The 26,043-nt window shown below is 51.0% G+C and overlaps 8 protein-coding genes across 8 annotated transcripts; 3 read left to right on the top strand and 5 right to left on the bottom strand.

Annotated features, from left to right (window-relative positions):
• Positions 1 to 2,946: 2,946 nt before the first annotated feature.
• CORC01_12634 (retinol dehydrogenase) lies at positions 2,947 to 3,933 on the top strand (the record flags this gene model as incomplete). Its single annotated transcript, XM_022624253.1, has 3 exons — positions 2,947 to 3,230; positions 3,297 to 3,478; positions 3,554 to 3,933. 3 exons carry the CDS (start codon positions 2,947 to 2,949, stop codon positions 3,931 to 3,933), a joined length of 846 nt encoding a protein of 281 aa, XP_022469224.1.
• Positions 3,934 to 5,404: 1,471 nt separating this feature from the next.
• Positions 5,405 to 6,416, top strand: CORC01_12633 (dienelactone hydrolase; the record flags this gene model as incomplete). Its single annotated transcript, XM_022624252.1, has 4 exons — positions 5,405 to 5,540; positions 5,600 to 5,723; positions 5,784 to 6,136; positions 6,214 to 6,416. The coding sequence occupies 4 exons, from the start codon at positions 5,405 to 5,407 to the stop codon at positions 6,414 to 6,416; spliced, it is 816 nt and encodes a 271-aa protein (XP_022469223.1).
• Positions 6,417 to 8,182: 1,766 nt separating this feature from the next.
• CORC01_12632 (uncharacterized protein) lies at positions 8,183 to 8,512 on the bottom strand (the record flags this gene model as incomplete). Its single annotated transcript, XM_022624251.1, has 1 exon — positions 8,183 to 8,512. The coding sequence occupies one exon, from the start codon at positions 8,510 to 8,512 to the stop codon at positions 8,183 to 8,185; it is 330 nt and encodes a 109-aa protein (XP_022469222.1).
• Positions 8,513 to 9,961: 1,449 nt separating this feature from the next.
• Positions 9,962 to 11,232, bottom strand: CORC01_12631 (uncharacterized protein; the record flags this gene model as incomplete). Its single annotated transcript, XM_022624250.1, has 3 exons — positions 9,962 to 10,439; positions 10,503 to 11,002; positions 11,059 to 11,232. The coding sequence occupies 3 exons, from the start codon at positions 11,230 to 11,232 to the stop codon at positions 9,962 to 9,964; spliced, it is 1,152 nt and encodes a 383-aa protein (XP_022469221.1).
• A 1,679-nt stretch (positions 11,233 to 12,911) lies between these two features.
• On the bottom strand, positions 12,912 to 14,333 carry CORC01_12630 (uncharacterized protein; the record flags this gene model as incomplete). The annotated part of the gene is made up of 1 exon (XM_022624249.1): positions 12,912 to 14,333. The coding sequence occupies one exon, from the start codon at positions 14,331 to 14,333 to the stop codon at positions 12,912 to 12,914; it is 1,422 nt and encodes a 473-aa protein (XP_022469220.1).
• Positions 14,334 to 16,851: 2,518 nt separating this feature from the next.
• On the top strand, positions 16,852 to 17,880 carry CORC01_12629 (uncharacterized protein; the record flags this gene model as incomplete). The annotated part of the gene is made up of 2 exons (XM_022624248.1): positions 16,852 to 17,166; positions 17,233 to 17,880. The coding sequence occupies 2 exons, from the start codon at positions 16,852 to 16,854 to the stop codon at positions 17,878 to 17,880; spliced, it is 963 nt and encodes a 320-aa protein (XP_022469219.1).
• Positions 17,881 to 19,449: 1,569 nt separating this feature from the next.
• CORC01_12628 (glycosyl hydrolase family 10) lies at positions 19,450 to 20,889 on the bottom strand (the record flags this gene model as incomplete). The annotated part of the gene is made up of 1 exon (XM_022624247.1): positions 19,450 to 20,889. The coding sequence occupies one exon, from the start codon at positions 20,887 to 20,889 to the stop codon at positions 19,450 to 19,452; it is 1,440 nt and encodes a 479-aa protein (XP_022469218.1).
• A 1,360-nt stretch (positions 20,890 to 22,249) lies between these two features.
• CORC01_12627 (uncharacterized protein) lies at positions 22,250 to 23,092 on the bottom strand (the record flags this gene model as incomplete). The annotated part of the gene is made up of 3 exons (XM_022624246.1): positions 22,250 to 22,561; positions 22,619 to 22,789; positions 22,847 to 23,092. 3 exons carry the CDS (start codon positions 23,090 to 23,092, stop codon positions 22,250 to 22,252), a joined length of 729 nt encoding a protein of 242 aa, XP_022469217.1.
• Between the last annotated feature and the right edge of the window lie 2,951 nt (positions 23,093 to 26,043).

Genomic DNA, 26,043 nt, shown 5'->3' with positions numbered 1-26,043 from the left:
TTGCAGTGTGGAGAAAAGAATGCCCCTGGATTGTTTGTCTCGTGGTTTGATTGTTTGTCTAATCTACTTTTTGTGGATTGTTTGTTGTGTGTTCATCATCGATCATTTGATTGTCTGATTGTATGGCAAAAATGTTGAATTCCTTTGACCGTTCGATTGTTTGACGCCTGTTCCGTCCAACTTATGGGTAAAGGGCGGCTACGATGGCTGTTTGAAGCTCTACCTCCGCATACCTATGGTGCGACCTGCGAGAGAGAAATACTGTACAACCCCTACCCGGGCCCATGGTGTCTGGTGGATCGATCTTATGTAAAAGATAACAATCATCAGAGAGCGATACCAACCTCTTTTACCGTCGGTTCAGCCCGAAATCTTTCGTCTGTCATTCGGTGTATGCTTCTCACACACATGCCCGGCTAGAATGTTACAGTGCTGCCTTTTCTTGCGAGCCCAGTTCAGAAGCCTCATATCCAATGAATAGCCCACTGGGGTCACGCCGTTTTCGTATTTCCACAAAGCGAGCACGAGCGGAGTCTGTCCATATGTCCATACTTTTAACGGCATCCTTTTCATCGGGTTCGATGGTATCAATGATGTATATACAGCCGAAGGATGACTTGGTTGTCAATTCACACATCGCGGGCATGATAGCTTCAAGAAGCTACAATACTAATTGATGTATTAGCGCCGGTATATATAACACATGATACGACTCTTGACGGATTAGTTCTTACCTTCAAGTTTAGAAGAGGAACCGAAGGATCGTTGAGAATATTGTTGATCCCCCACCTTCTGATCCGGTGATTCTGGGTTGATCTGTCGCTGAAGCTTGAAGAACTCCTCCTAGCTTACTTCCATTCTGGATTTTACTTTACTAAAGCGGCCCTTGATGTTTTCGGGCACCACATCCTAGGCTTCTAGCATCGTAGCGGCCCCGGCTAAGGTATCTGTGTAGGCGCAACATTGATGGCCACAACCAAAGGCGATTATCCGGGGACGACTTCACCAGCTTCTTTGTCGGCGAAGTATTCATATAGCGGACTCGGAAAACTTTCTTGGCATGGCATTGTTTCGTTCGAAAGTAAACGTGAGTAAGTCTTCAAAGTGTTCAACAACAGTGAACGTTGAAGACTGCCGGAAGATTCATTCCTTAAGTACTTTACAATTCGGCTCCAAATTTGAGTTTCCCATACAAATAATACCTGATCACTGCCTCGAGCAGCCCAGAAAAGGTCAGCATTCTCTGTGCGGCTCGCGATCAACACTCGGCCATGCGGGATGACGATTTCAAGTCGCACAATCTACTAAATGCTTGTGGCACCCCACGCTCTCATGAAGACCCTTTGCCAGCACGCGAGACAGAAGCCTCCAAGAGCTGCATCAGGAGCATGCCCAAACGGGGAGAACTTGCCAACGGCATCTGTGCCCTTCCAGGCTTCGTAGACGCGTACCCCTGGGCCAATCCCGACTTTCTAGGTGACAGAGTCGTAATTGGCATGGCAGTTGAGATTTCCAAGTCAGTGAGGATTCCATTGTGAATCGAGGACGGTTTGGAAGGAAGATGGCCCCCAGATCTGACACCAACTGGGGGCTTCAGCTCACTGGCCCTGAACAGTGACCCGGCGATATCCTTAGTGGCCTTCGCCAAATGGATTCCAGCCGATGCCTGTATCTCCCCTACTGAGAAGTTATTTCCGATGGGTTCCGTATTGAATGCTTCCACGTCTAAAACCGACAACGTTATGGGTATTGGACGATGTAAACCTTGCTAAGGAGCTGTGCAGCTTGAATTAGCCGGGCGACTTATTGTCAGGATTCCTGCGACCTCAAAAGTCTTGTTCGCTTGTGTCTCTGAATATACGAAGATTCGGCTAGTCTTTGGACTAAGCCGTCAGCGAGGAACAAAGCTCCTTGGGCTGCCAAGATTTCCGTGTTGCCAGTGTTCCTTGCCCCGAGAATGAGCACTGCCGGGTGCGAAGACATTGGTGGCGCGATTTGTTGCGGCAGGGTCCTCGAACGCGCTGAGAAGTCTGTTCGAAGGGAAACATGAGTCTGAATGGAAAAGGAATTGGGCGGCGGATTTTGCTCTTTGCACCATGCGCCGAGTGTAAAGTTTGGCAGTCTGCTCTTTTAAAGCCACCACCGTGGTGAACAGCGACGAGGCTTGGAGCTAAAGATGAACCCTTCCACGGGCGATGGAGGAGGCCAGCTAAATGGAAGCTGACTTTGGCGATGCCGATCAGAGAAATTGCTTTGCCATCTGGAATGCGTTTGAACGATGAGTGTTTGGCCTGGTTGAGGGGGAATCCAAGAAATTGTGTGGCTTGAAACTCCATCTTCACGCTGAGAGTCAGCTCATCGCTCGTCTTCGGCGCTTCTCTCCAGAATTGCCCAAGCCCAATGCTCACGCAGTCTAGGTGACTCACACATCACCCTATTGCTGCCAGGATGACAGCATGCGTCGCTTCTTTTTCCGTCACTCTGAATGGCTATGAGGCCAAGAATGATAGCTTCATTTTGGCCTTGATTATGGATTAGGCAATTCTCACTTAAAGGCCTAGGCTAAATTAAAAAGGGGGCTTGGCATCCGGTTCAGAGAGGCTGTCAGGACTTTATACCTACACATGACATCACGACGCAGGGCCAAGCACATCAGCATGATCCTCGCATGCTGACACCGTAAGATTAGCCCGCAATAGAGACTTTATGTCTATAATATACCTTACTTCCGATATGTCCGCAGTCACTTCCTAAGATCCGCTGACCTGACGATGTCTGCCTTACTTGGACCAAAGGCCGCACGCCCTTATGATTTCAAATCATTTAGACTCAGATTGTCTTGAATTATATAACATATAACTGCCGGCACCTTTACCAAATCTTCAATCTCTCTTATCATGCACAAACCCAACAGCCAAAAGACTCGTTCCAAAAACTCGATTCACCATGGCTCCTCTTGTTTGGCTCATCACTGGAAGCACCTCAGGCTTTGGCGCTGAGTTTGTCAAGGCGCTTCTAGCAAAAGGAGACAAGGTCATTGCTACAGCTCGTGATACCTCAAAGATAGCCCACTTTCGTGAGGCCGGCGCGGCTGTACTGAAATTGGACCTGCTTTCCAATCAGGCAGAGTTTGACAGGGTCGCACAAGACAGTCTCGGCATCTATGGAAGTGTTGATGTCCTAGTTAACAATGCTGGGTTCTCCCATTTTGGGACCATTGAAGATGACAGGTAAGCTACTCTCACTTGGTCCGTGTATCCGTTCTCCATCAAAGTACCTGATCCTATGGATTGTAGCCAAGAAGACTGGCACAAAGTCTTTCAGACTCACCTTTTCGGCCCACTCGGTCTCACCCGAGCTTTTCTACCTCACTTTCGGGCGCGCAAGTCGGGAACATTTGTCTTCATAGGGTCGGCCGTGGCGTGGGGAGGTATTCCTACTCTAGGGGCGTATTGCGCTTCCAAAAGCGCCTTGAGAGGTTTGTAACCAAAATCTTATACGAGAAGATAAGAATGTTGAGGAAGTTGCCGTCACTAACCTTTCCTTGTATCAGGTGCCGTTGAAACCCTTAATCTCGAGGTCGAGCCCTTAGGGCTTAGAACGCTCCTCGTTGAACCAGGTTTCTTCCGCACAGAGCTACTCAACGCGAACAACACTCTTTATATTGACACGAAGATCTCGGACTACAAGCCTATCGTTGACCCACTCTTTACAAAGTTTAAGGGAGCTCATCATCAGCAGCCCGGAGATCCCGCCAAGGGAGTTGCTCGCATCATTGATGTGGTAGAATCTAGGGGAAGTGCGCAGGGGCGGCCCTTGCCAATTAGTTTTGCTGTTGGACCGGACGCAATCTCTCAAGTGAGCAAGAAGTGTGCTGACACAATTAAACTTATGAACGACTGGAAAGAGGTTTCGTCTGATACCCTACTCTAGGGACCACAGATCTGCAAATAGTTGCAACCGTACAGGCGGTTAGGAGTCAATTCCAGAAATGCGAAAGCACTTTTAAATACAACTCAGTAATCTACCCGGAAAAACAATTGAATTCTATTGAACATCATGTTCTTATAAGCAAGGTTTCCAAAAGATTATGCATATTAACGTCGAGTTTGCTGCTTCTGTCCAGGGTGTGATCTGTGATTCCTCCCTGATTGGGGGCAAACAGCCAGTGGCTATCTCTAGATTGCATTAAGCACTTTCAAAGAATGAAAATAGACAGTACCGTATGAGCGGATAAAGATACACTTACAACATGCCATGGGGTGTCAGTACTGCCTTTATGCATTCCCTACAATCAGTATATGTGCTGTAGGAATAGTAGGACAAACGGGGCGGCAAATTGACTAAGCTGACCCGACAGTTTTAGTATCATACCTTAATTTAGTTGAAACTTCCTTGGATACATAATAATCTGTTGAGATGCAATGCTGCTATAATTGATGATTGCTTATTTCCCTCCTTCGCTGCCTATTACATATCTTCCCTACATGACTAGCCAGTAAAATCAATTATCTCCGACAGTTAAACCAGAATGTCACGAGGTTCACAAAAAATGGAGTAAGGTAGAGGAGGGAAGAGAAACTACGACATGGAGATCATAGATACATGTGGGTAACACCATACATCAACTCGCCTCAAGCTTGATCTCAATCAGCAACAGATGGGTAAATAGCTGGTTATGGATCAACTCAGAGTTTACTGCTTACTATCCAACGCCTATGCAGTGAAACATCTTTGATTTCAACCAGAATGCGAATGGATTCCAAATGTTTCTGGATCGTTATCCCCAGTCGCCGAATGCAGGGACAAAGCAACGGCAGAGCCAGCACCTCACAGCTCAATTGAGTTTACAGAACGCTGGTATCGCTGCAGTCGATTTAAACTGAGATCACGTTGACTTCCCTTTGCAGCTGGCGGGCGAAATGGTTGTTTCATACCTCCAAGCTTTGACTGAGACGACCCCGAAACACTCCTTACAGCGCAGCACCGGCCTTGCACGAGACGGACAACTGAGAAGATTATTGGCTCTATCGTGCTTTAGCTCCAATCATCTTGTCTTTTCATCAGATAAAAAAATGAAACTGGCTGAAGCGAGCATCTCGCAGACACAACTAGCTACCAGATTGGCGGTAGCTTTCTACACATTAGCCGCTTGCCACACCCTCAGAAGCGAAGGCACACTCTCGGCATGACGTCCCTCGGGTCCCGAGTCAAACTGCAGTTAAGCTCCAGGTACGCTGCGAGGCAGTCGGTGCGGTTACACTGCCTCGGGAAGTTAAGGTATTTCACATCCCATGTTGCGCGCGGTGCAATGTGTTGAAGTATACTACCGTCCCCAACAAGCCTTTGGGTCCGGGCTTGTTTCTCTCAACAGCCATTCGAGTCAAAAGGCCAGGTAATCACGATGCGATATATAGGTGCCATCTATTCAATCTTGGGGTTTGTGTCCCTGGTGGAAAGTAGGAGTTCGTTCGTTACCGACTTGTCCATATTGGCGTTCGCAGGAACCCCAGTAGGAAAAGTTGTTCCTTTCAACGGGCGTAAGTAACCATTTCACTATCAACTCTTACGCTCATCAACGTCTCACTTACAGGATAAGTTGACCTCTACGTCTCAATGCCGCGCAACCGGAGCGAAGATGGTCCAAACTCAATGGCACAGTCTCCATTCGGGGTTCTCCTCCTACCTGACGTATTCGGGATTCAGTCGACAGAGAACAGGCTGTGAGCAGACCCAAGATTGACAGCCTATACAAAGGTCTTGGACAACTAATTCATTCAAAGTCTCGTGGACAGTTTTGCACGTGCTGGCTACGTCACCGTTGCTCCGGACTTGATGGACGGCAAACCACGAACCGAAGATTCGATGTCGGGCTTCAACGCGAGCGAGTTCTTCAAGTCACACGGACCTAGCGTTACCGACCCAAAAGTTGAAAAAGCCATCGCGTATATGCGCGAGCAGATGGGCGTCCGCAACATCGCCTCGACTGGGTATTGTTTCGGTGGGCGGTATGTTTTCCGAGCACTTGGGCTTTCCGACAATAAGGGGGTACAAGTCGGGTTTGCTGCACATCCAAGTGCGCTCGGGGATGACGAAATTAAGGCCATCAAAGGACCTGCAAGCTTGGCAGTGGCTGGTAAGTGCAATATTACGACCCCTCCTCATCCCGCTGCTAGAGTCACGAGACTTGATACTAACCTCTTCGCCACACAGAGGGGGACGCGGGTATGTTGACGAAGAGGAGAGTAGAGATCGAAACTGCCATGGGAACCACTGGGCAGCCGTTCACAATGGCACTCTATGGCGGGACACCTCATGGATTCGCCACACATCCGGATTTAAATAATCCTGTGCAAAAGGCTGCGAAGGAAGACGCTTTTCTCCAAGCGGTGCGCTTCTTCGAGACTTGGTTATAAAACTCTTGGCCTAAGGAAGGAGACATGTTTCTACAAGCCTCGCAGACAATCAGAAAGATAAAAAGCAATTAAAGCTGTCGGTCTCTGTGATACTAATGTGAGAGTCGATGCGACGTGCCTAAGTAGGTAACTATAAAGATGTTACTTTTGTGTAACCTCAATCTCGATTTGAGAAAAGATCTTCGGCAGATAACTAGATGAAATTACGTTTCTGAAGTATTTGTACATCGAGGTAAGTTAATCAGCGCGGAAGAGACTCTACGACTGTACTAACAACAATAACAACCATAATTTGTTAGTGAAGCTGTCACGTTCCCTGAAGTAAAAGCACAATTGCCAAACATAAAGCGCCAGTATCAGCAGGCTGCATTTACACGCATTGGAAGAGAAAGGTGCCTGCCGGTGGGGATTCCAGCTCAAAGTCGCCGCGAGATCTGAAAAATACAGGATAATGGTGCAATGGAAGACAAGACTGCTTCGTCTACGAATTTAAGAGCTTTGTTCTTTTTCTGGATAACATACCACTTCTCAAACTTATTAATTGATTGTCGTAAATTCTGTCATTTTGATCTCTTTCCCTCCTGTCATCGTCGAGATGTCTGCCAACTTGAGCAGCAAAGTCATCATTGTGATCGGCTCTGCATCTGGCATGGGCTCGGCGATCGCTAAGACCCTTCTCGCTGAAAGTTCCAAGGTTGGCATGACTGATGTCAACAGCCTGACACTCGGTAACGTAGTCAGGGAACTATACGCAGAGCAACAAGCGCGAGTCTTCTTCGAGGTCTCATGTTTCAACGATCGTTCATCGATCTGCAGCTTTCTTCAAGAAGCATAGTCTCACTTGACCACAGTCAATGGCCTTGTCAACTTTGCCAGCTGCGGCGGCCATTCGTTGAGCACCGAGTTCATTTGGGAAACTACCGAAACCAAAGTTCGACGAAACCAAAGTTCGACTGCATCGCCAACCTCAACATTAGGGGAGCTTTCCACGTCCTTACCGAAGCTCTTAGGCCTGATTTCCTTGCTTACGGCGGGAGCTTCGTTCACGTCAGAAGCAGGATTTCACTTTAGGATTTTCTCAGAGGTACAGTGTTTGCTTTATCAGAGCAGGAGTCTATGAAAATGGTTCCCAGTGCGGCCAAGGAATTAGGTGACCAGGCCAGAGTCAATTGTGTATCACCGTGAGCTATCCCAAGTCTTCACTTTGACGGTATGAAAGTTGACGATAACTAGCGCCGCGGTTGATACTCTGATGCATTAAGCTAACCTAGCTAGAATGTCCAAGGAATTTTCGGCCCCAACTCTTGTCAACTCTTGTGGGAAAGGCCCAGGAATTGGCAGATGTGACGGTCTTCATGCTCAGTGGCAAGAGTAATGTTGACGGGGATGCCGGTCTTTGGTTGAGGGTCATGTTCGGAATCAAAAGGAGCACTTACGTCGAGGCTATGAAGTCATACAATTACATGCACGCGAGCACCTAAATGATAACGAAGATTAGAATAGACATGAAATGTTACCTTTGAGCTCTCACTTTCGTCACAGTCATGAAAAGTTAGTCAACTCTCTAATTGAACGATTAAGAAACAGTAGGCGTTTCACCTGCTTGATCATTCCCGTGCTAGGTGTGCTAAAGACTTGTTTTATTACTGTTCCCCTACGGCTTGAGTAAATAGTTGCCCATTCTTCATGATTCATTCCTTCACCTTAAGCTCATAAGCAATCGCGCTTCTTTTCAGTCCAGAGATCCCCATCCTCAGAATGATTACTTAAAGAGTGACCTCCTTGGCGTCCTCGCCGATCAAGAAGACGGGCTCCTTGTTGCTGTAGTTGGGGACATCCTGCAGGACCTTAGCCGTCTCGGGCGAAGTAAGCGCCTTTTGAATGCTCTCGACGCTGTCGAAGATGAGGATGCCGCCGAAAGCATATTTGGGCTCCTTTCCGTCGGCGGACGCCGCGTATTTGGTGACCTTCCAGGACTTCACGCCGGCGGCCGCCCACGTAGCAGCGGCAAGAGGCATGTGGCTGTTGACGTAGTAGTCGATGTCGTACTTGGCATCGGCCTCGTTAGGATAGAGGATAGTGAAGGTGGCAGGCATGTTGGCGAGTGTTGGCTTGGAAATTTTGGTCGGTGTGCAAAGAGAACTTTCAAGGGAGTCGTCGACTTGGTCAGTATTTTATTGCGTTTGCTCTGGTGATGTGCTGTATTGATGTTTGGCAATGTGGACGGTAAACGTGTCTCGACCGCCGGGACCCGAAAGAGATAAATACCTCTAGCTCTCCCCTCACTGACGTAACATTCAAACACCAAATTCCATTGGGCGGAGACACGCTTACCAATTTGTCCTTTCAGTCATTCTCTTTTTAGGTTTCCACTCCATGAATTCCGGTGCGAATGGTGGCCCTGGACAGCGTGTCAGGTGGAGCCGACTCGGGCTCTCCGTGCTCCGTCTCCTGACTCTTGACTTGTACTCCCGTGCCTCGGCATCCTTCGGACATACGGAGTTCTTGAGCGGGGAAACTTATTTTGTGAAACCCCGCTCCTCTCACCGTCGGACTGTCATTGTAACTACACCAGGAACAGCTAGCTTAATCGGTATCTCTTATTACAGCTAATTACTTGCTTCAGATAGTTGTTGATTCTTCAGAATTTGTCAATGAGCAAACGTCTACATTCCCTTCGTTTCAAAGCAGGAGATCTAGAAAAAGACATATTAAGTTACGTGTAACAATAGGTTTACGTTTCAAGTATCATAATGACCCAAAACAAGTGAGCTTAGATCTCAATCATTTGTCTAAGGAAGTGGCCTTATGGACATAGTGTACCGCGTTGAGGGTTCCGGGAGGCGGCCAGTCGTGGCAATATTTCCGATGGGACCCCACCACGACTCCATTCATGGAGCCATGTCCAGGGATATTGAATACTGCCTTGATGTTTTGGCATATTCGAAATATGTTCATCTGGTTCAGTGTCAATACGATTAATATCTCAAGTACCACTTCTTCGGTTCTTGACATTATTCGCGGGGTTTCGTTATCTCATTCGTGATTGAACCTTTTTCTGCCTGATTGCGGATGTGCGATGGAAGGATTTTCAAAAAGAGCCCATGTCCGAAAGACCCGCACTCCTGCGGTACCCTGGGTACTCTTTGATACGGTATACCTAAGCTTGGGCGCGTTCATGTTATCAATAAAGAAGTCGAAATCCCTCTGGATCGCAGTCATTCTTAGGTGTTAGCTTATCCCAGCCTGAATTGGCAACTTGGCAGGGGTTAATTGAGTCCAATCCTGGTATATTTAACTTGAAAGAACATCTCTTGATATAGCCATCGCCGTATAGAACCCAGTAACGTTGCCGATTCCTGCAGATGCGCGCCAGTGACCCCGAAAAGGACACACTCATCGCCAAGGTCCCAAGCATCTGAGCCAACTACTGGATCAACGAGGGTGACATCGATATCGAATACTAATTCTTCAAAGCCGATGTTCTGATGTCAAAGGTTTACTGAGTTGTAAACGAGATCTTATTAACCGTCAAAACCTTGGACCTATCCCAATCTCCTGGATAACTCCATAGAACCACTATACTCCATCCCATCATGACCTCGTCTTAAAGCATTAGGTGCTGTAATTACGTCTCCTCTCTTTGGCTCCAACTTAACATCCTTAACTTTCCAAGGCCGCTGGACCTGCCTATACTTATCCCCACGGGTCTCAGTCATGGGGTCCTTCCATTCTACTAACTCAAGATCAGATCTTGATCTCCTTACACCCGGACTCGCTGCGGCGGCCGTTGCCAGTGAAGCTGCCCCTAGACGACGCAACATGCTCTCTTCGTCGCTGGCGAATCGAGCGGGCGGTGCTTTGTGATCTCGAATTAAGGCCCGCAGTATCGGTATGGTTGCAGCTATGATGGTCACAACACTTTCTGCTGCACCCCAAACCACCAACTCAACAGTATCAATAATGTCGAAGGCTCCAATCGCAGCAATCGTTCGGATCTTGATGAATGACACAGCCCCAGCACTGGTGGAAATTGCAGTTAGTCACGCACATTCTCAAGCAGATTGATCATTGAAGCAAGCTCACAATACGCCCATACTCATCGCAATCAGAACACCAAATTTCTCTCTTTTGGTCATTGTCAGTCCCCATATAATTTTCCAAGGCAAAATGGCGAGAACGATATCCATTCCGCCAGAATACGATGCCGTGAATACGTTGTAGTTCATCATGATGCTCTTCGGCCAGCAGGTGCCAGGCGTTGAGGCTGTTCTCCATGTCTTCTCGACTGGCCAACACTGTATCCAAGTGAAGAGAACATTGACGCCGAGGAAGACGTTGATCGAGATGATGATGAACCACACGAGCAACTTCATCCATCGTTCGGATGATTCCCGCGTGATGCGAAGCAGAGTCAGCGCGAAGGAGGTCTTGCTCCACGCTGCCGCGATGATGGAAAATGATCCAGAGAGGTTGGCGTAGAGCAATAGCCACGACCAGTTCCCTGGTGTAATGTCCCAGTTATGCTTGCCAAAGTCGTACAACACGTCGATGGAGATGAAGGATCCTAGAGCCAGTAGAGCGCACTGCTGATAGTCAGAAACTGGTGTCTTTCGCATCGTCTGCGTTTCACTTGTCTTACCCACGCCGCGACCAAGACATGGTCATCCAGCCACAGTCCCCTTCCCCGTGAGAACTTGCAGTAGATCCGCAGACCGATGAAGGCCCCAGCGATGCCTATTAGTGTCCACACGGTGGCAAGTAACCACGGGCCATAGTCGTCATGTGGAAGTTCTTCCCAGGGCGTGTCGTCCATATCCACGAGATATGCTCAGTCGCGATGCGGTGTCAAGAAACACCCACATGGAAGAGGCTTCAATATCGCCCCAGCTGCCAAGGGGCAAGGTGGTATAAAACGGTTCCAAAGATCGAAGAGATCCGCCGGACAGGGACCTGGGTCTTGTCCAGACGGCGATGCATGGCTATAAGAAAGCCGGCCGAGTGGCCTTGCTGCCCCTTGCTCTTCGCGCATCACCCGAAAAAAGGAGTTCAGCCGGCAGACCAAACGCTGCCACGACAGTTCCATGGTTCCAAGGGTGGCGATCCCTTCAAGGGCCCTTCAAGGGTGGCAGCAGCGCGACATCGCTCGTGGCCTCGCCCGCTGTCTGACATGTGGAAAACATGGAGAAGAAGGGGTGCCCCTGAGTGTCAGACCTGGAAGCGAGATGAAGTAGCAGTGAAGAGTACCACCCCCCGCACTCCGCCTGGCCGAGGAGCCAGACCACGGGCGGATCGGGCTCTCCCGCAGCAACGTGACAGCCGTTCGAACTTGTGGCACGAGAGATGGGTCAATTTATCGTGGCGATTCTTGCTTGTGTTGCTATGGATATCCCACCAAGACGGTTCGAGATATGTGAGCTTTAGCCTTTAGATGGTGCTCTGATACTGTCCAACATGCACGCTCGGGCCTTGCTAGGGGTTCACCCATGGTTCTGTCTCATCGACTCCCCCGGGTTCCAGCTTGGCATGGCGTTGAGCAACACGAATCAATATCTTTCAAGTCCAATCTTTTTGAAGTTTGAACAGCTCTCGTGTCACGCTACATTTAATTGAGGGCGGTGGCGTAGCTTTGCTCGTATGATGCCCTGGTGATGATGCCGTGTTTGGGATAAGCTCACCGGAGTGGATACTTTTCGGCTCCTGGCACAACCAAGTATCATCATCGTTGATGACATGTGGTTTTGTCCTCTCAACAGTTGCCGAGGAGCTGTTGCTTAACATCGTCAAGACCATCATCCAAGGAGACCATTCAGTGATGTTGTGACCGGTGCTAGTTTCACAGCCCGGATCTATGGCCAGTCCTGGTGTTGTCACCTAATTCAGATGGATGACGGAACGGAGCGCGCTTGTCTTCCCTACCAGACTCCCATTGAGACTCAAGCTCAACCTGCAACTACCCACATCAACTACTCCCATTCTACTACCTCGTCAAGAACTGTAATTTCTTTCCAGATTTTAAAATCGATGACTTCTCAAGTACACGATAATTTTACCAAAAACATCCATAGTCATTTGCGACTGGCGTTCATCCAGGCTCAACTGTCTACCTGTGGCCATCCAACCTTTGTCCGAACCGACCCGGAGCACGGCCCTCTGCAAATTTATTTCCATTCTAGAACACCAGAGAAAACCGCAAACAGTAACCTGACCCGGATATCCTGGGAAGATACTACCCTCGGGTGGCTTGGTACTGGTCTGGATTCCCTCCATGATCTCGGTGTGGTTCCCCCTTCAGTCCGGAGGTGGGCTTCCGTACTCATGCCTGGACCGATTCATAGACATTCTTCGACCTTGGCACGCAAAGTACTCTGAAATAGGAAGCAACTTGTCTTCAATTGTCCGAGCCGTGTCGCAACTGTTCCATCACCGAATGCTCCCCACTGCCGGAAAACCAATTCCACGCAAAGTTCTCGTGTCACAAGCAATCTCTCACGATCACAGCAATTCTGTCAGATCCTGCGACAAGCCTTTGGGAAGCCCCCGTACAGCTTTCAAAATCCTTTCCGCACGATCATCGCCATAGACAGATGAGACGAGTCCCCTGAATTTCTTCTCAACTCGCTCGTGTGAGAACGGATGCTCGTCTTCGCCAAGGGGATACACCATGGCTTCTTCGATATCGCCTACCCCACCTATGCCTGAAAAGGCCATCCGCACCGCAAATTCCTTCTCAAGTTTCTCGTCGACTTTCACCTCTATCCTGTCGCAAAGCTGCGCGACCTGCTTGCTCTCAATCTTGTCGGCGTCGTATGTAGCCCAGCCAATATCGCTACCAAAGAGCCACGCGACAGCAACTTGGTAGTAAATGCTGAATTGAGCGTCGACAATCGTTTTGGGGTGTTTCTTGTTAGAACTGGGCTCGCCGACGATGGAATACCCAGCACGAGTCAACCATATGATAATCTTGTCCGGCAGCTTCTGCGCGTCGGACTTTGCGGCTAGTTTTGCTGTGACTTCGATGGCGGTGTGAGTGAATCGACACGCGGGGAACGGCTTGAGTGCTGTTGCTGGGCACAACCATTCCGTTCCGAGGTTGTCGACCAACCCGACAGGATTGACATTCGCAGAGTGCGCCTGCAAGAAGCCCCATTTGCCCTCAATGATGTGGGAGGCCCCAGTCACGCCGGCCTCGGCGAGGGCAACACACAGGAAGGCATCGTGGGCGGCGAAGCCAGGGTGCAACCGCTTATTCCAAGACCCGTTGTCAAGGAACTGCATGGAACCGGCTGTCTTGGACCCGGCGAGACCAAATGCGTTGTAAATTTGCTCGCAAGTCAGGCCCTTGATCTTGCTGATGGCGGCAACCGATCCGAAAATCCCGGCCGTGCTGGTGTTGTGGAAGCCTCGGGGATATCCACCGCTCGACAACGCGCGTCCGAGACGGCAAGTGACCTCATACCCGACCGAGAGTGCCGTGAGCAGTAGAGTTCCAGGCGCATTCGAAGCTTCGGCCTGCGCCAGAGCAGCGGGAATGATACTTGCACCAGGGTGAATGATACCAACAGCTAGCGTATCGTCGTAGTCGAAAGAATGCGCAAACGCTCCATTCAACATAGCCGCGATTTGGATCGGGTACGTCTTTTCTTTGCCGTAGACCGTACTTTTGCCAACCATGCCCACCGCAAAAGCCTCGACGCCTTTGATGATATGCTCGCTCGACTCCGAATGGGCTCCTCCGCCGGCTCCTACTCCAATGTGATCAATAATGAGATCGAAGAGTTTTGCAATAGCTTGTTCTGGAATATCGTCGAACTCGGTTCTGGCTATAAAGTCGCAGAACCTCTCTGTCGCGTCTTCCGCGCCCGGGAAGCAGCCTCCCTCTTTGATGTTAATCTCAGCTTGCATGGCATGAGGCATCACGAGATACATGCACAGGTACTTACGTTGTGATATTGTGCCATGTTGTAGCCTGCTAAGTGATGAGTAAGAAAAGAGACATGCGGCGATTCCCATCGCAGTTGGCTGTAGCCGGGGCTCACATTCTCGCCACGGACTAAATTTCCAATCATCTGCACCTAGAAATAGCAGGCCGCCTATAAGGGTGTCGTCACCACTTAGCCGTTCGGTTCACGGCTATGCCAGGGTTAAGACAGTGTTCAAAGCCAAAAATGCGGGGAAGGGGCCGAGCGGATGCACATACCCGGGGCTCCATCACTTGAGTTACATCCTTTGGCCATCGCAGTGTAGAGACCCAGCGTCTAGTCGCCTTAGTACCGACAGACCTCTCCTTGTGGATGCCTCTACGGATACTTGTGATAGCGCTATCTCCGCCAATGACCGAAGTATTGCGGCTTTGAAGCCGATGTATGTACCCGTTGAAAGCTTAACTGCTATTCTCTATACGAAGTGATAAAGATCAGAGGCTGAATCTCGGGAAAGCGCAGACGTCAGTTGTCTGCTGCTTTTAATATCTAGCTAGACACCCAGGAACTAGGGGTTTTCAACTGACCTCTTTTATGAAAGAGTTTTCGTATGGAAAACTATTGCTGCAATTGAGATAGTTAAATTAGAACTCGCTGTGAAGACCTATCCTCGACTCTAAAGCTCCTAGTCGAATAAGGCAGAATAGAGACATAGCACACGTACTCCTGTGGGCTCCTTTTCTTCTTTAACACTGAGCTACGCTGACAAGGCACCAGGTGGCTTCTTCAGAGCCCAGGTCACTCGAGTGATTCTCACCAAAGGTGCTTAATTCAACAGCCAGCCTCGGTGGACCCTGAGAATGAAAAACTAATTTATCACAGACTGATACCAATCAATTGCGTTTGATAGAATCTCGGCTGGACTACTTGGTATTTGTGTTCTGCCTTCTCATAGAGATACACAGTGCACGTATCAAAGAGGCTAGAGAGCTCGGTGCGATCACGGGGCCACCTTGGCATCGCCAACGAGCCAGCGTACGTATTCGCTGTCTACAAACCTCGATTTAGTAGCAATAGAAATCGTGTTTAAGAATAATAAGGTCCAGCAACTTCGGACGACTAGAGAATTTGAAAGTGCTTCGGCCGTCGCCGACAGATCCCCGCTGAGGAAAGAAAAGGTCAGTTTCCTAAGGCCGACCTCGTTATAAGTGTTCTTAGAAATCGTGCTTTTTCACCAATGACTTTTGCCTCCATATTACGTGGGAAATGAACGCCAGAATCAGTTTTCCTCTCACTGTCAAAACTGATATGACATTCCTGGTCTTGAAGTCGAGTTAACAGCCAAACTCAGGTTCTCGTAACTTACCCATGGTCTATGGACAGTATAGGTAATCCCTTGGTTGTTTGTATGACCTTGAAGTAGTCAAATGTCTGCTATAGCTCTGGTAGGCGGATTTTATTTGACACGAGGAGAGACAGAGAGAGAGAAAGAGAAAGAGAGCGTAGGACGAGCACATCCCGCGGAAGGGCCGATCTCCTGTCTGATATGTAAGCTGACAAGATGCGCAATCTGGGCAAATCTTGGTTTGCTTGGAAGAGCATCTTGTGTGGCCTGCCAAGCCTTGTGGCTCTGGGGCGAGCCTGATCCCTTCAATAATCAGCACTAAAGCAATCTCCGCCACATCGCCTCAGGCTTTGTCGCTGGGATTGTCTTCCTAACTCTCAATCTAATAACCGACCGCTCTCCTTCATCGATGGCATTGCCAGGGCGTCAACTGAATCATTTGTTTCGTTGAATCAACTACAAAGACCACTGACGTAAACGGGCGATTTCCCGTTATTTTTCGGTTGACCGGAGAGAGGGGGTCGTCCCGGAAATGCAAACAGAGCGTGCCATCCCGCCCTCTCCCGCACCAGGCAGAGTAAGTTGCTTAGCCCCTCCTTGGCCACAGCCGACCGCTTCATCGCAAAAGTGCTGCATAGCGGCCGCCTGTTGGTGTGGTCTCTGGCCGGTCAGCTCTGCACGAGGTGTGGGCCAGGCGTCCAATTCGACCAGGATGTTGCATTTTGCTTCCAACAGTATGTCTGACTGGTGCAGGTTGGACTGGGTTCGATTGCTGAACATCATCGGCTTGCCACTTGGCATGCCTATTTCAGACAGCTTGGTAGCTGCGTTGGCTGCATGGTGGTGTAGAGCATCACAGTGCAGGGCATATCGTATGCGCGTGAGACTGTGCCCCCCCCTTCCCTTTGTCCTGAATCCTGCCAGTCAGATTTGAGATGAGGAGGAACAGGTTGCACAGAGAATGCATCTGTTATGTTACACGCTGGTAGGGCCTGTCTTCGTAGAGACGGGAAGTCCCCCTCATCCTGTACGAGACCTTTTCTTTTCCTCTTCCCTGGCAGTTTCGGTTCTGCTTCGTCCGTCCTTCTTCTCATTCCACAACACCCGACCAATGCCGTTTGCGACTCGATATTGAGCGACGCGAATTTCGCCCATTCCCGTTGTCGCAATGTTAGCTTCACTACCAGGAGTCGCCTTGGGCCTCTCTCTGTACCCTCTCGGTGTCTTGTCGCAAGAAGCGTCGTGCTATGCACCGGACGGCACCCTCGCCGACAATGAGACGTACGTCCCGTGCAACAAGCTCGGTATCAACCAGGCTGGAGTATTCTCCAGCTGCTGTGCTCTGGATGGACCACCCGAACAACGAGATATCTGCTCTTCTTCCGGTATATGTATCAACCGCCAACAGCAGCCACAACGGGGTTTCTGCACGGACAAGGCGTGGAAAAGCAAGGCTTGCAACCATGTCTGCACTGATATTCAGGTACAGATTCGCCATTGAGTGAATTCATTGCCCGCCAAAAACACAGACTAATACGTGACGTCTCAGACCGGTGGAAATCCGAGCAACATCAGCTTCATGACTGCTTGCAACGACGGCACTGGCAAGTACTGCTGTGGTCAATCAAACACCACGTGCTGTGGTACCAGTGAAGCCTTCGCAATCGCAACTCAGGAGGCTGTATGCACAGCGAATACAACAAACACCGACGGAACCACAGAAACCGGGTCCGGATTCAAAGGCGCCACCATTGGCCTCGCGGTCGTCACTGGCATTTCCCTTGTGGCCGGCTTGCTATCGACCTTTTGGCTCTGGAACCAGAACAAGAAGCTCAAGAACGAACTCGCCGAGAAGGCAGAAGCCCCGAGCCAACCGATGGAGCCGCAGTACACCGGCGCGACGAGCTCATACGCAGGAACCTCACCACCGCAGGGCTACAAGCCTCCGTACAGCATATCGCCACCGCCGACCATGTCACCGGGCTCAGAGTATCATCAAGGCAACATCCATCGATACTCGGAATTGGATGCGTCAACAGCTGTGGCGAGGAGTGAGATGGGGTCGCCTTCGCCTTACGATCAGCAGCAGCATCAGCAGGGGCGGGACTCGCCAGCGCCTAGTCACTCACATGGACATGGGCACCGGCATGAGAGTTTTGGAAGCCCGATGCACTCGCCGAATCTGCCGCAATCATAAGCGGGACGGTACTGGGTGGAATTCAATATGGCAAGGTTAGGTTGGCGACTTTCTAACATTTTTGCCCCAATCGCGATGTAGTTTCTCGGGGACAATATCAGACAACGTAGGCACACTTAGACCTTGAGTCACATGGATCACTCGGAGGCATCATTCTCTCAGTCAAGCAAAATCTTTCAAGTCCTATTGTTAAACAAGCGAGATGATTGGTTTTTACTTTCGACGTATCGTCATGGCTTTACTCCAGCGAGGATCTTGCTTCTTCAAGCAACCGAGGCAAGCTTCTCCCTCGACTCTCATCAACCCACAACTGGAACAGAGGCGACGCCGGTGCCACTCCTTCAACAGCTGAGGTTCCTCACTCGCAAGCGTGCAGCATTTTCGGCATCAGCGCTCCCAGAAGCAAGAAGGCTCTTCCTGCGTAAACTGAAGGGTTTTGTTGGGGAACTTGGCAGCAGTTTTGACCTTGAAGCAGCTGTAGCAAGGATAGGGGTATTGCTGCTTACGGACCTCTTTCGAACCCTGGGTAGGACTTTCATCTGGATCTTTCAGCATTTCTGTATATATCAATTCTATAAGAGGCGCTTCCGTCGTGGACACCAGGGCAAAACGCTTGTGGATGGCTACCCAGTCAAGCCTTACTTGATGCATCAGAGAGCAACTTGCCATGCGGAGACGGATAGTGTCGAGGTAACCCAAGTGGTAAACAACTCGCCGGACGATTCCCACTGGCAGATGTTCAAGAGGCGAGAGCTTTTTGTCTTTGAGGCACTATCTGTTGACCACGTCACTGAATTCGCCATCAACCCAACATCTGTTGAATGTGGTACCAAGATGTCCGCAGCCATGCCAAGGGTAATACGTGGTTCCGCCCTTCTTGACAGCTTTGAGGTCAATGTACCTTAGTACTTATTCTTGATAGCACAACTCCAACAGTGGCGCGATTTCCAAAAGGCCTGCGTGTTTGCCCGCTTTGAGCCTCTAGGGGGGGCTATCAGGCTTACCTCTGAAGCACTTTCAGACATTCGTAGCAACCCCAGTATTGCTTTCGAGGATCTTTTGTCGACTTTCTGGAGAGCCTCTACGCGTTCGGAGGCGGAGAACGCGTACTCTAGCTTTTGACGTAATGCCTCGTAGAGGTACTTCATCTTGTTTTCAAGTTCGACATGACTGGTATTGGGTTCTGGAGCAGTTGACGCCATATTTGGAATCCAGGTAATCTGACATGTTGAATGGGATGAATCGAGTGCGTGGAAAAGGTATGTTGTTATGGAGAAGTAGGACAATGTCGACAGCAGCTTCAACATGATTTATGTCCGGGCACAGAGTCGTCACAATCGCCAGGCCCAGAGTCAATACCAACGGCACAGAAGGTTCCAGGTCAAGATTCCCCGGGTCGGATGGATCTTCGCGTCACAGTCGAGCAACTCTTTGATCAAAGCATATTATAGATATGTACCTGCTGGCTACAAAGATATATACACGAATCCTCGACCGTCTCATCGGGATGCTATCCTGAGCGATCCCATTCATACAATCTCCCCCCCAAGGCGATGGGAAGATGCTCTCTTAGACACACTGGCTGTAGTAGTCGTTCTGCTTCTGGCAGGTGAGACCAGACTGGCAGGTAGTAGGGCCGGTGAACCCGTTGCCACCGCACTGAGCCCAGCGAGCAGCTCCGCCGGCAGCAGCAGCAGCAGCGACAGGGGCGCTGGGAACGGCCTTGACGCTGGGACCATTGCACTTGCTCTTTATGACAGTGCTGAGGGTGGTAGAAGGCGCGGGAGTAGGAGCGGCAACGCCAGCAGCGGGGGCAGTGACCGGGGCAGGGCGCTCGGGGACGGAAGGCTTCGCAGCAGGGGCGGAGGGTTTCGCAGCAGGAGCGGAGGGCTTCGCAGCAGGAGCGGAAGGCTCAGCAGCGGGAGCGGAAGGCTGAGCAGCAGGAGCAGAGGGCTTTGCAACAGGAGCGGTGGCAGGAGCAGCACCGCCCTTGCCGGCGGCGGCGAGGAGGCTGGAAATGCTAGTGTAGGCGGGCTTGGGCTTGAGGTCCTTGTCCCAGGGGAGGGCCTCGCCGGTGCCGGGGAAGACGGAGGGGATCCAAGAGTACTTGTCGGTGTAGTCCCAGATGGTGACACCGACACACTCGAGAATGTCCAAGCAGGCGCCGACAACGCTGACGTAGTCGGTGGCTTGCTGCTCTTGGGCGGCGGCGTTGGCGGGAATGGACGTGTGGCGGATGTCGAGCTCGGTGTAGGCGACCTCGGTGACACCGGCGTCGACGTAGGACTTGAGGACGGCGCTCAGAGCAGAGCGGGAGCCGGCGCTGCCGACGATGAGATGGGCCTGGAGGCCGAGACCGTCGATGCGGGCACCGGCGGTCTTGATGTTCTTGATGATGTTGAGGACCTCCTTCTGCTTGTTGCCGGCCAGCTCAATGTTGTAGTCGTTGTAGTACAGCTTAGCACCCGCATCGGCGGCCGCGGCGGCCTTGAAGGCGATGGGGATGTAGTCGGTTCCGAGAACCTTGTGGAAGACACTGTCACGGTAGGTGCCGTCCTCGTTCAGGGCCTCGTTGACAACGTCCCACGCGTAGCATTGGCCCTTGTAGTGGCCCACGACGTTGGAGATGTGCGTGTCAATGATGGACGTCAGCTGGTCCTTGGTCCAGGTGCCGGAGGAGACCCAGGTGGGGAGCTGAGAGTACCAGACGAGGGTGTGGCAGCGGAGGAGCTTGCTGTTCGTCTTGGCGTAGTCGGCAATCACGTCGCCGTTGGCGTAGCTGAAGACGCCCTGGCTCTTCTCGGTGAACTGCCACTTCTGGCCGTTGCCGGGGGTGATCTGGCCGAACATCTCCTTGAGGATCGCGACGTAGGCCGTGTCAGAGAGCTCAGAGTTGTCCGAGGCGGCGCCAAAGTACTTCTTGCCGGCCGCAACGGCGAGCTCGTTCAAGCTGGCGGCGCTGACGCCGGAGGCGAGCAGGCCGGCTGCTGCGAGGGTCGAGAAACGCATCTTGGCAAGTTGTTGTTGTTGTTTTTTTTTGGAAAGGAGAGACTGATAGAGATTGACTGATGAAAAGAATGTGAAGTGTTGCGTCGAGGCAACAAGAAAAGAATGGACGTGAATCGCAAGAGACGACGAAAGGGAGTTCAAAGAGACAATACTGCAGACATTGGCGGGGGCCGAGTCGTTTATCAATGTTCGTTCTGTCGACCCTCAACGTGACATCTCTCGCTTGCGTCCCGCCCCAATCTACCCAACGCTTGAGGCTTGAAGCACAGTAGCCGACGATCCGGGAGCCCCCCCATCGCCTGTAACGAAGTATCAGTATATTTGGCCCTATTGGGGCTAGACGATTTCGCTTCCGTCGGCCGAAAGATGAAAGGGGGTCAGAACGATAGGGCCACGAGAGGATCCCACCGGTAGAGTCAGGGATGGTGCTGGCGCGCGGGTGCCAAAGCCTCCTGGCATGGGCCATCGTGTGGCCTCACGGTCTTTCTCCTGAAGGCCACGGATAGTTTTCCACCTTAAGCGACAGGACAAAAGCAGGCCCAGCAAGCCAGCTCATGCATGTCACATTGGGCCATCTGAACGAAAGCGGTTCAAAGTCTTCCAAGTCAAAACGGCGATGGCCCCGCTCCACCCCTGAATTTCCGGTGCTTCGGGGGGCCCATATACGAACCCTTTCGGGCTTTGCGCCGGCACGCCATTTGTTTACGCGAAACACGCCACCTTTACGCTTTCAAGCATATCACCTACCCCATCCCTATATCCGTACCGTTCTTTCAACTCAAGACAAGTCTAGTTGGCCGCTGCAATCCCAGGGGTCACTCTTTGGCTGCATGTGCTCTTAATAAGTCTGTCTAGCCAGAATGTATGGCTCAATGACGTCGTTTGCAAGATGCAGCATCCTTGCAGTGGCTGACTGGCGCTGACTCAACTAAAACTAAACAGTTGCCCACAAAAGATGTCAATGTCAGAGAAAAGAATAAGGTTTCAGTCTATGAAGGAACAGCCAATTGTCACTATAGCATGGAAGTAAGAAAGTTTTTTTTTGGGTACCATCTTGATTATTGTAGTACTAAAGATAGTCCTATCGCTAGATAAAATATTACTAATTATTCAGAAGTCATCCGTCAAGGAGCGTAAGAGGTCTTTTCCAAGACATTGCTATTCGTTATTATCCCATAATAATGGTCATTTCAATCCTCCCCCTTTTGAGTCATATTATTATCGCCCTCCAAATTCCAAAATGTTCGGCTGCGATTGCTGAAAAGTCCTCTAGTCTTGCTCTAGCTTTTGACCGTCTTCGGTGGAGCAGCACCGTTGAAAGACGGCATTAGAGAGCGGTGCAAAGAGATATTGAAGCTCTTTAGAACTGGATATCGGGGGTGGCGCCAAGGACGAGGACAGGGTTGAGCTTGACCTGAGCGTTGCGGATGCGGTCGGCAATGGCCTGGACATTGGCGGTAAGAGTGGCAGCCGTAGTGAGGGCAAGGTTGCTAGCGGTTCCGATGGTGGCGAGAACAGTAGTGAGGGCAGTCTGAGCCTGGGCCAAGGCAGGGACGAGGATGAGGTTCTGAGCCTGGCCGGCAATAGTTCCAGCGTTGGCGGTGACCTGAGCCTGGAGAATAGCGATCTGGGCAGTGAGAGTTCTGGCGAGAGCCTGGGCTTGGCGGACGACCTGTTGTGATTGAGTTAGTAATGGGATATTCGTTTGCAAGACTTGTTTTCGTCTTACAGCTTCAGCCTGGCCGCCAATATCGGGAAGAGCAGGGGCAGTGGGGGAGGGAGCGGGAGGAGGGCTCGGGATCGCGGTGGGAACGCTGGCGACAATGCTGGCAACGTTGGAAGCGATCGCTGCAGCGTTGGAGCTGAGCTGAGCGACAACAGCTTGGACCTGGTTGACCGCCTAGAAGTTGAGGTTAGCTCTGCGTATCATGTCATTCCTGACAGATGATGATCCTACAATAGTCGCGGTGCCGGTAGCACTCAAGGCAAGGGTGCCGGCAAGAGCAGTGGTCTGGGCCAGCTGGCCAGACAGGAGTTGAAGGGTTGCAAAAGCCAATTGGTTGGCACCAAGCTCGGCAGGGTCGAAAGAGAGGCCAGGAGTAACAATTGTGCCAGGAGTGATGGTGGCGCGAGGGAGAACGGCACCCTGGACCGAAGTGAAGGAGATGGCGGCGAGGGCGGCGGTGAAGATCTTGGACTGCATCTTGGCGGTTGGTTTTGGAACGGAGATGTGTTTTTCGGAAGGGAAGTCGTGAAGAGAAGTGTTCAGATGGTTATGGTGAAGTATTGAGTGCTGAGGTGCTGTTTGAGCTGATGAGGAGGAAAGGAATTGTGATTAGACTGGAGGTTTCGACGCCTCTTATAGAAAATCGGAATGCTGTCTTACAGACCACGATACCCACAATGTCAACGTTTTGGAGTTTCGATGGCAAGAAGCCCCTCGAACTGTCTGAAAACGAGCATATTCCTACTAGAGGCGGTAGGTAAGCGTAGGGTGGCTTGCTGGGCATGGCTTCTTCCGTGAGCTAGGAGCTCCATCCGAAGACCCGGCTTCTTCGAGTTGCACAACGCTCTTTGCCTTTGTGGGCCTACACAATATCATTCCTGAGGAGCACCCAATGCAAGGGATTGCCTCTTTTCCGTCTGCAGACGAATGAAGAGACAACAAACAACCCCTCCGTAAGGCTCGGGGCGGCCGGACGAACTGGTGGAGGCACGCTAAGGGATAGTTCCCGGTCTTGACGTCGGAGGCCTGGGCCGATCCAGATGTGGCCGCGTTCCTCGGCATCCCACCATCCTCCTCCTCCTCCTCCTCCTCCTCCCCCTTCTCCCGGAGCCTCAGTCAGCAGGTAAATTCCTCTACAGCCAATCTCAATTTGATATCAGGCGCTGCCAAGGCGCCAAGCTAGACCCCAAGAACGTCGAGGCATGATGGCTGTCCCAAGCTGAACTACCGTGCGGCATCCAGATGGTGTGCTCGGCATACATCTCTTAGCTCTTACCGTAGTAACGGAGCTTCCCATCATCTTGTTGACATTCACTGGGCCCGATGCCAGTGTCTGTCTGAGATCAAGTGATGATCAGCCCCTGTCATCTTGTAAATCATTCCTGTGTTAAGATGAGAAGTTTTCACTTTCTGGGGGTCATGTGTAACGGGGCAAGCCTCGCAGCGATGTTGGGATCCATTGACGTGATATGACGACGCGGCAACGCTCCCGCATAGCCAAAGGAAAACCTACACACGATTCATCCTTTGGAAATGCCTCTGGCGGCGAGACACTCCCGTCCGGGCCCCAATTATTGAAGCGGGTCAAAGGAGTCTCTTCTGAAAGCCCAGTACGATAATTACTCAAGTCGCACGGAATCTTCCTCACAAGAATGCTGAACGGGTGAGGCGTCTCCTCTGCTGTCATTGCCGGAGAGTCGACTTTCCAGTTTTCCCCCCTCTAAAGGCCTCAAAAGGTCTGGGTTCTTTGTCAAGGAGCTGGGAACAGCCAATTTGTTGACTCCTCTTTCAATTTGTTACTGCGTGTGGCGGCAGTGGATGTGGTTGGGTCTGAGCTGTCTCAGGGTCTACTGGAGTTTCCCGTGCAGATTGTCTAAGACCATTCGGGATCCACGAATCAGCGCAGTTCAATACAGCCCTTCCACCCCACATTCAACGGGAGCAACCCTCTCACGAAGCTTGAGTCAACTTAGACGTTATGGGAGCTGACTATTAGGCAATGGTGGCATGAGCTAGATCCAGCCTAGCCGTGGCTTGGCGGGCAGGCTAGGCTCACGGGAAATATGTCAGCGGATGGTTCGCAGCGGGCCGCATTCATCGACAGCGGGGGTGGTTGAGCCGGCTTCGATCATCGGACTGAGCTTGTTCCGTAGCGGCTACAGCAGGTCTTTGCAATGACCCAAGGGAGATTCCGTCAATGGCACTGCCCGAGACAACGTTTGCGGCCGTACATTGCGGAGAGGAAACTCCATGTCATGGCCGTGCTACGCAACTGAACGAGATGACTCAACCGCCCCAGAGTCTAACGATTGCATTCCGATCGTAGGTGCCAACATACGGCCCGATCGGTGGACGTTTTTCGATATGTTATCCACATCTTCAATCGGCAGATCAAGTTGAAGCGCACCGTGTTCAATGAAAATCCGGCTTATTCCGTCTGTTTTTAATTTACTGGAGAGCAAATGAATTGCAAGAGAGCCATCACAATAGACACCAGACTTGACTAGAAACAAGAGCTACCGCTTTGGGTGGCGGAATTTCCCACCTCTCGCTCTCTTAGCGGTGGGTCTGTGATTGTTTTGACGCCTCGTGAGTACCGCAATTGTTCATGGTGTGCTGCAAGCCATGACAGAATTGCCTTGGACTAGGCCTCACGGCCTTAACAATGCCATCCTGGCGCGCTTTTCCCCAGCTTTCCCATCACCGATGATAGTTAGCATGATAATGCATTCTGATTTCAACTGCAAGTGCAAACATCCCACTGCTCTGTTGCTTTTACTGTGATGCCATTGCCAGAAATCGGTTGAGCATCTCACTGCTTTCCCCTGAGTTCGATTCTTGTGCCTGGAGCAGGAAGATCTACTGCTCAATCAGCCTTTGAGACAGTCTCAAGACCACGAAAATGAAAAACGAAGATCAATAGTTCTCAAAGACGTAGCACCTTCCATCTCCGTGGTGCTGGATGTTGCCTCCCGTTGGCCTGTAAGACATTAACCAGTTCCCTGTGCATGCTTCCGGTCTAGGTTCCATGGCGAATCCCACAGCCACTGGCCATTCTTATTCCATCGGCACACAAATGACGTTTGATAATCCTCTCCTTAGATGCGTTGACCACGCTTCATGGCGTATCCTCACATAGAGAATGGTTGATCATTCAGCAAGCCACAGGACTGATGCCTTCCGCAACATCGGGCCCAGACAATGCGTTCAACGGATGAGAGGGGTGCCGTAAGCGTAAGGGCTCAGCATTGCTTCCGGCGTGTGATAAAGACCCTGAAGTCATCGGACCAGCCGGCCCGAGGACTCTGTACGAGGCGTGGAACTGGATTGTGTGGCACGACGTCATGACGTGGCTGGAGCTCAATGCAGATACCGGAATGGTTGTTCTCGATGACATGGGCGAGGTCATGACGGTCGTTATTGACGGC

This window comes from Colletotrichum orchidophilum (assembly GCF_001831195.1).
Source record: "Colletotrichum orchidophilum strain IMI 309357 chromosome Unknown Scaffold_160.1, whole genome shotgun sequence".
NCBI classification, from domain to species: Eukaryota; Fungi; Ascomycota; class Sordariomycetes; order Glomerellales; family Glomerellaceae; genus Colletotrichum; species Colletotrichum orchidophilum.
The sequence above is the reverse complement of the archived record's forward strand: the minus strand, read 5'-3'. Positions and strand labels throughout refer to the sequence as shown.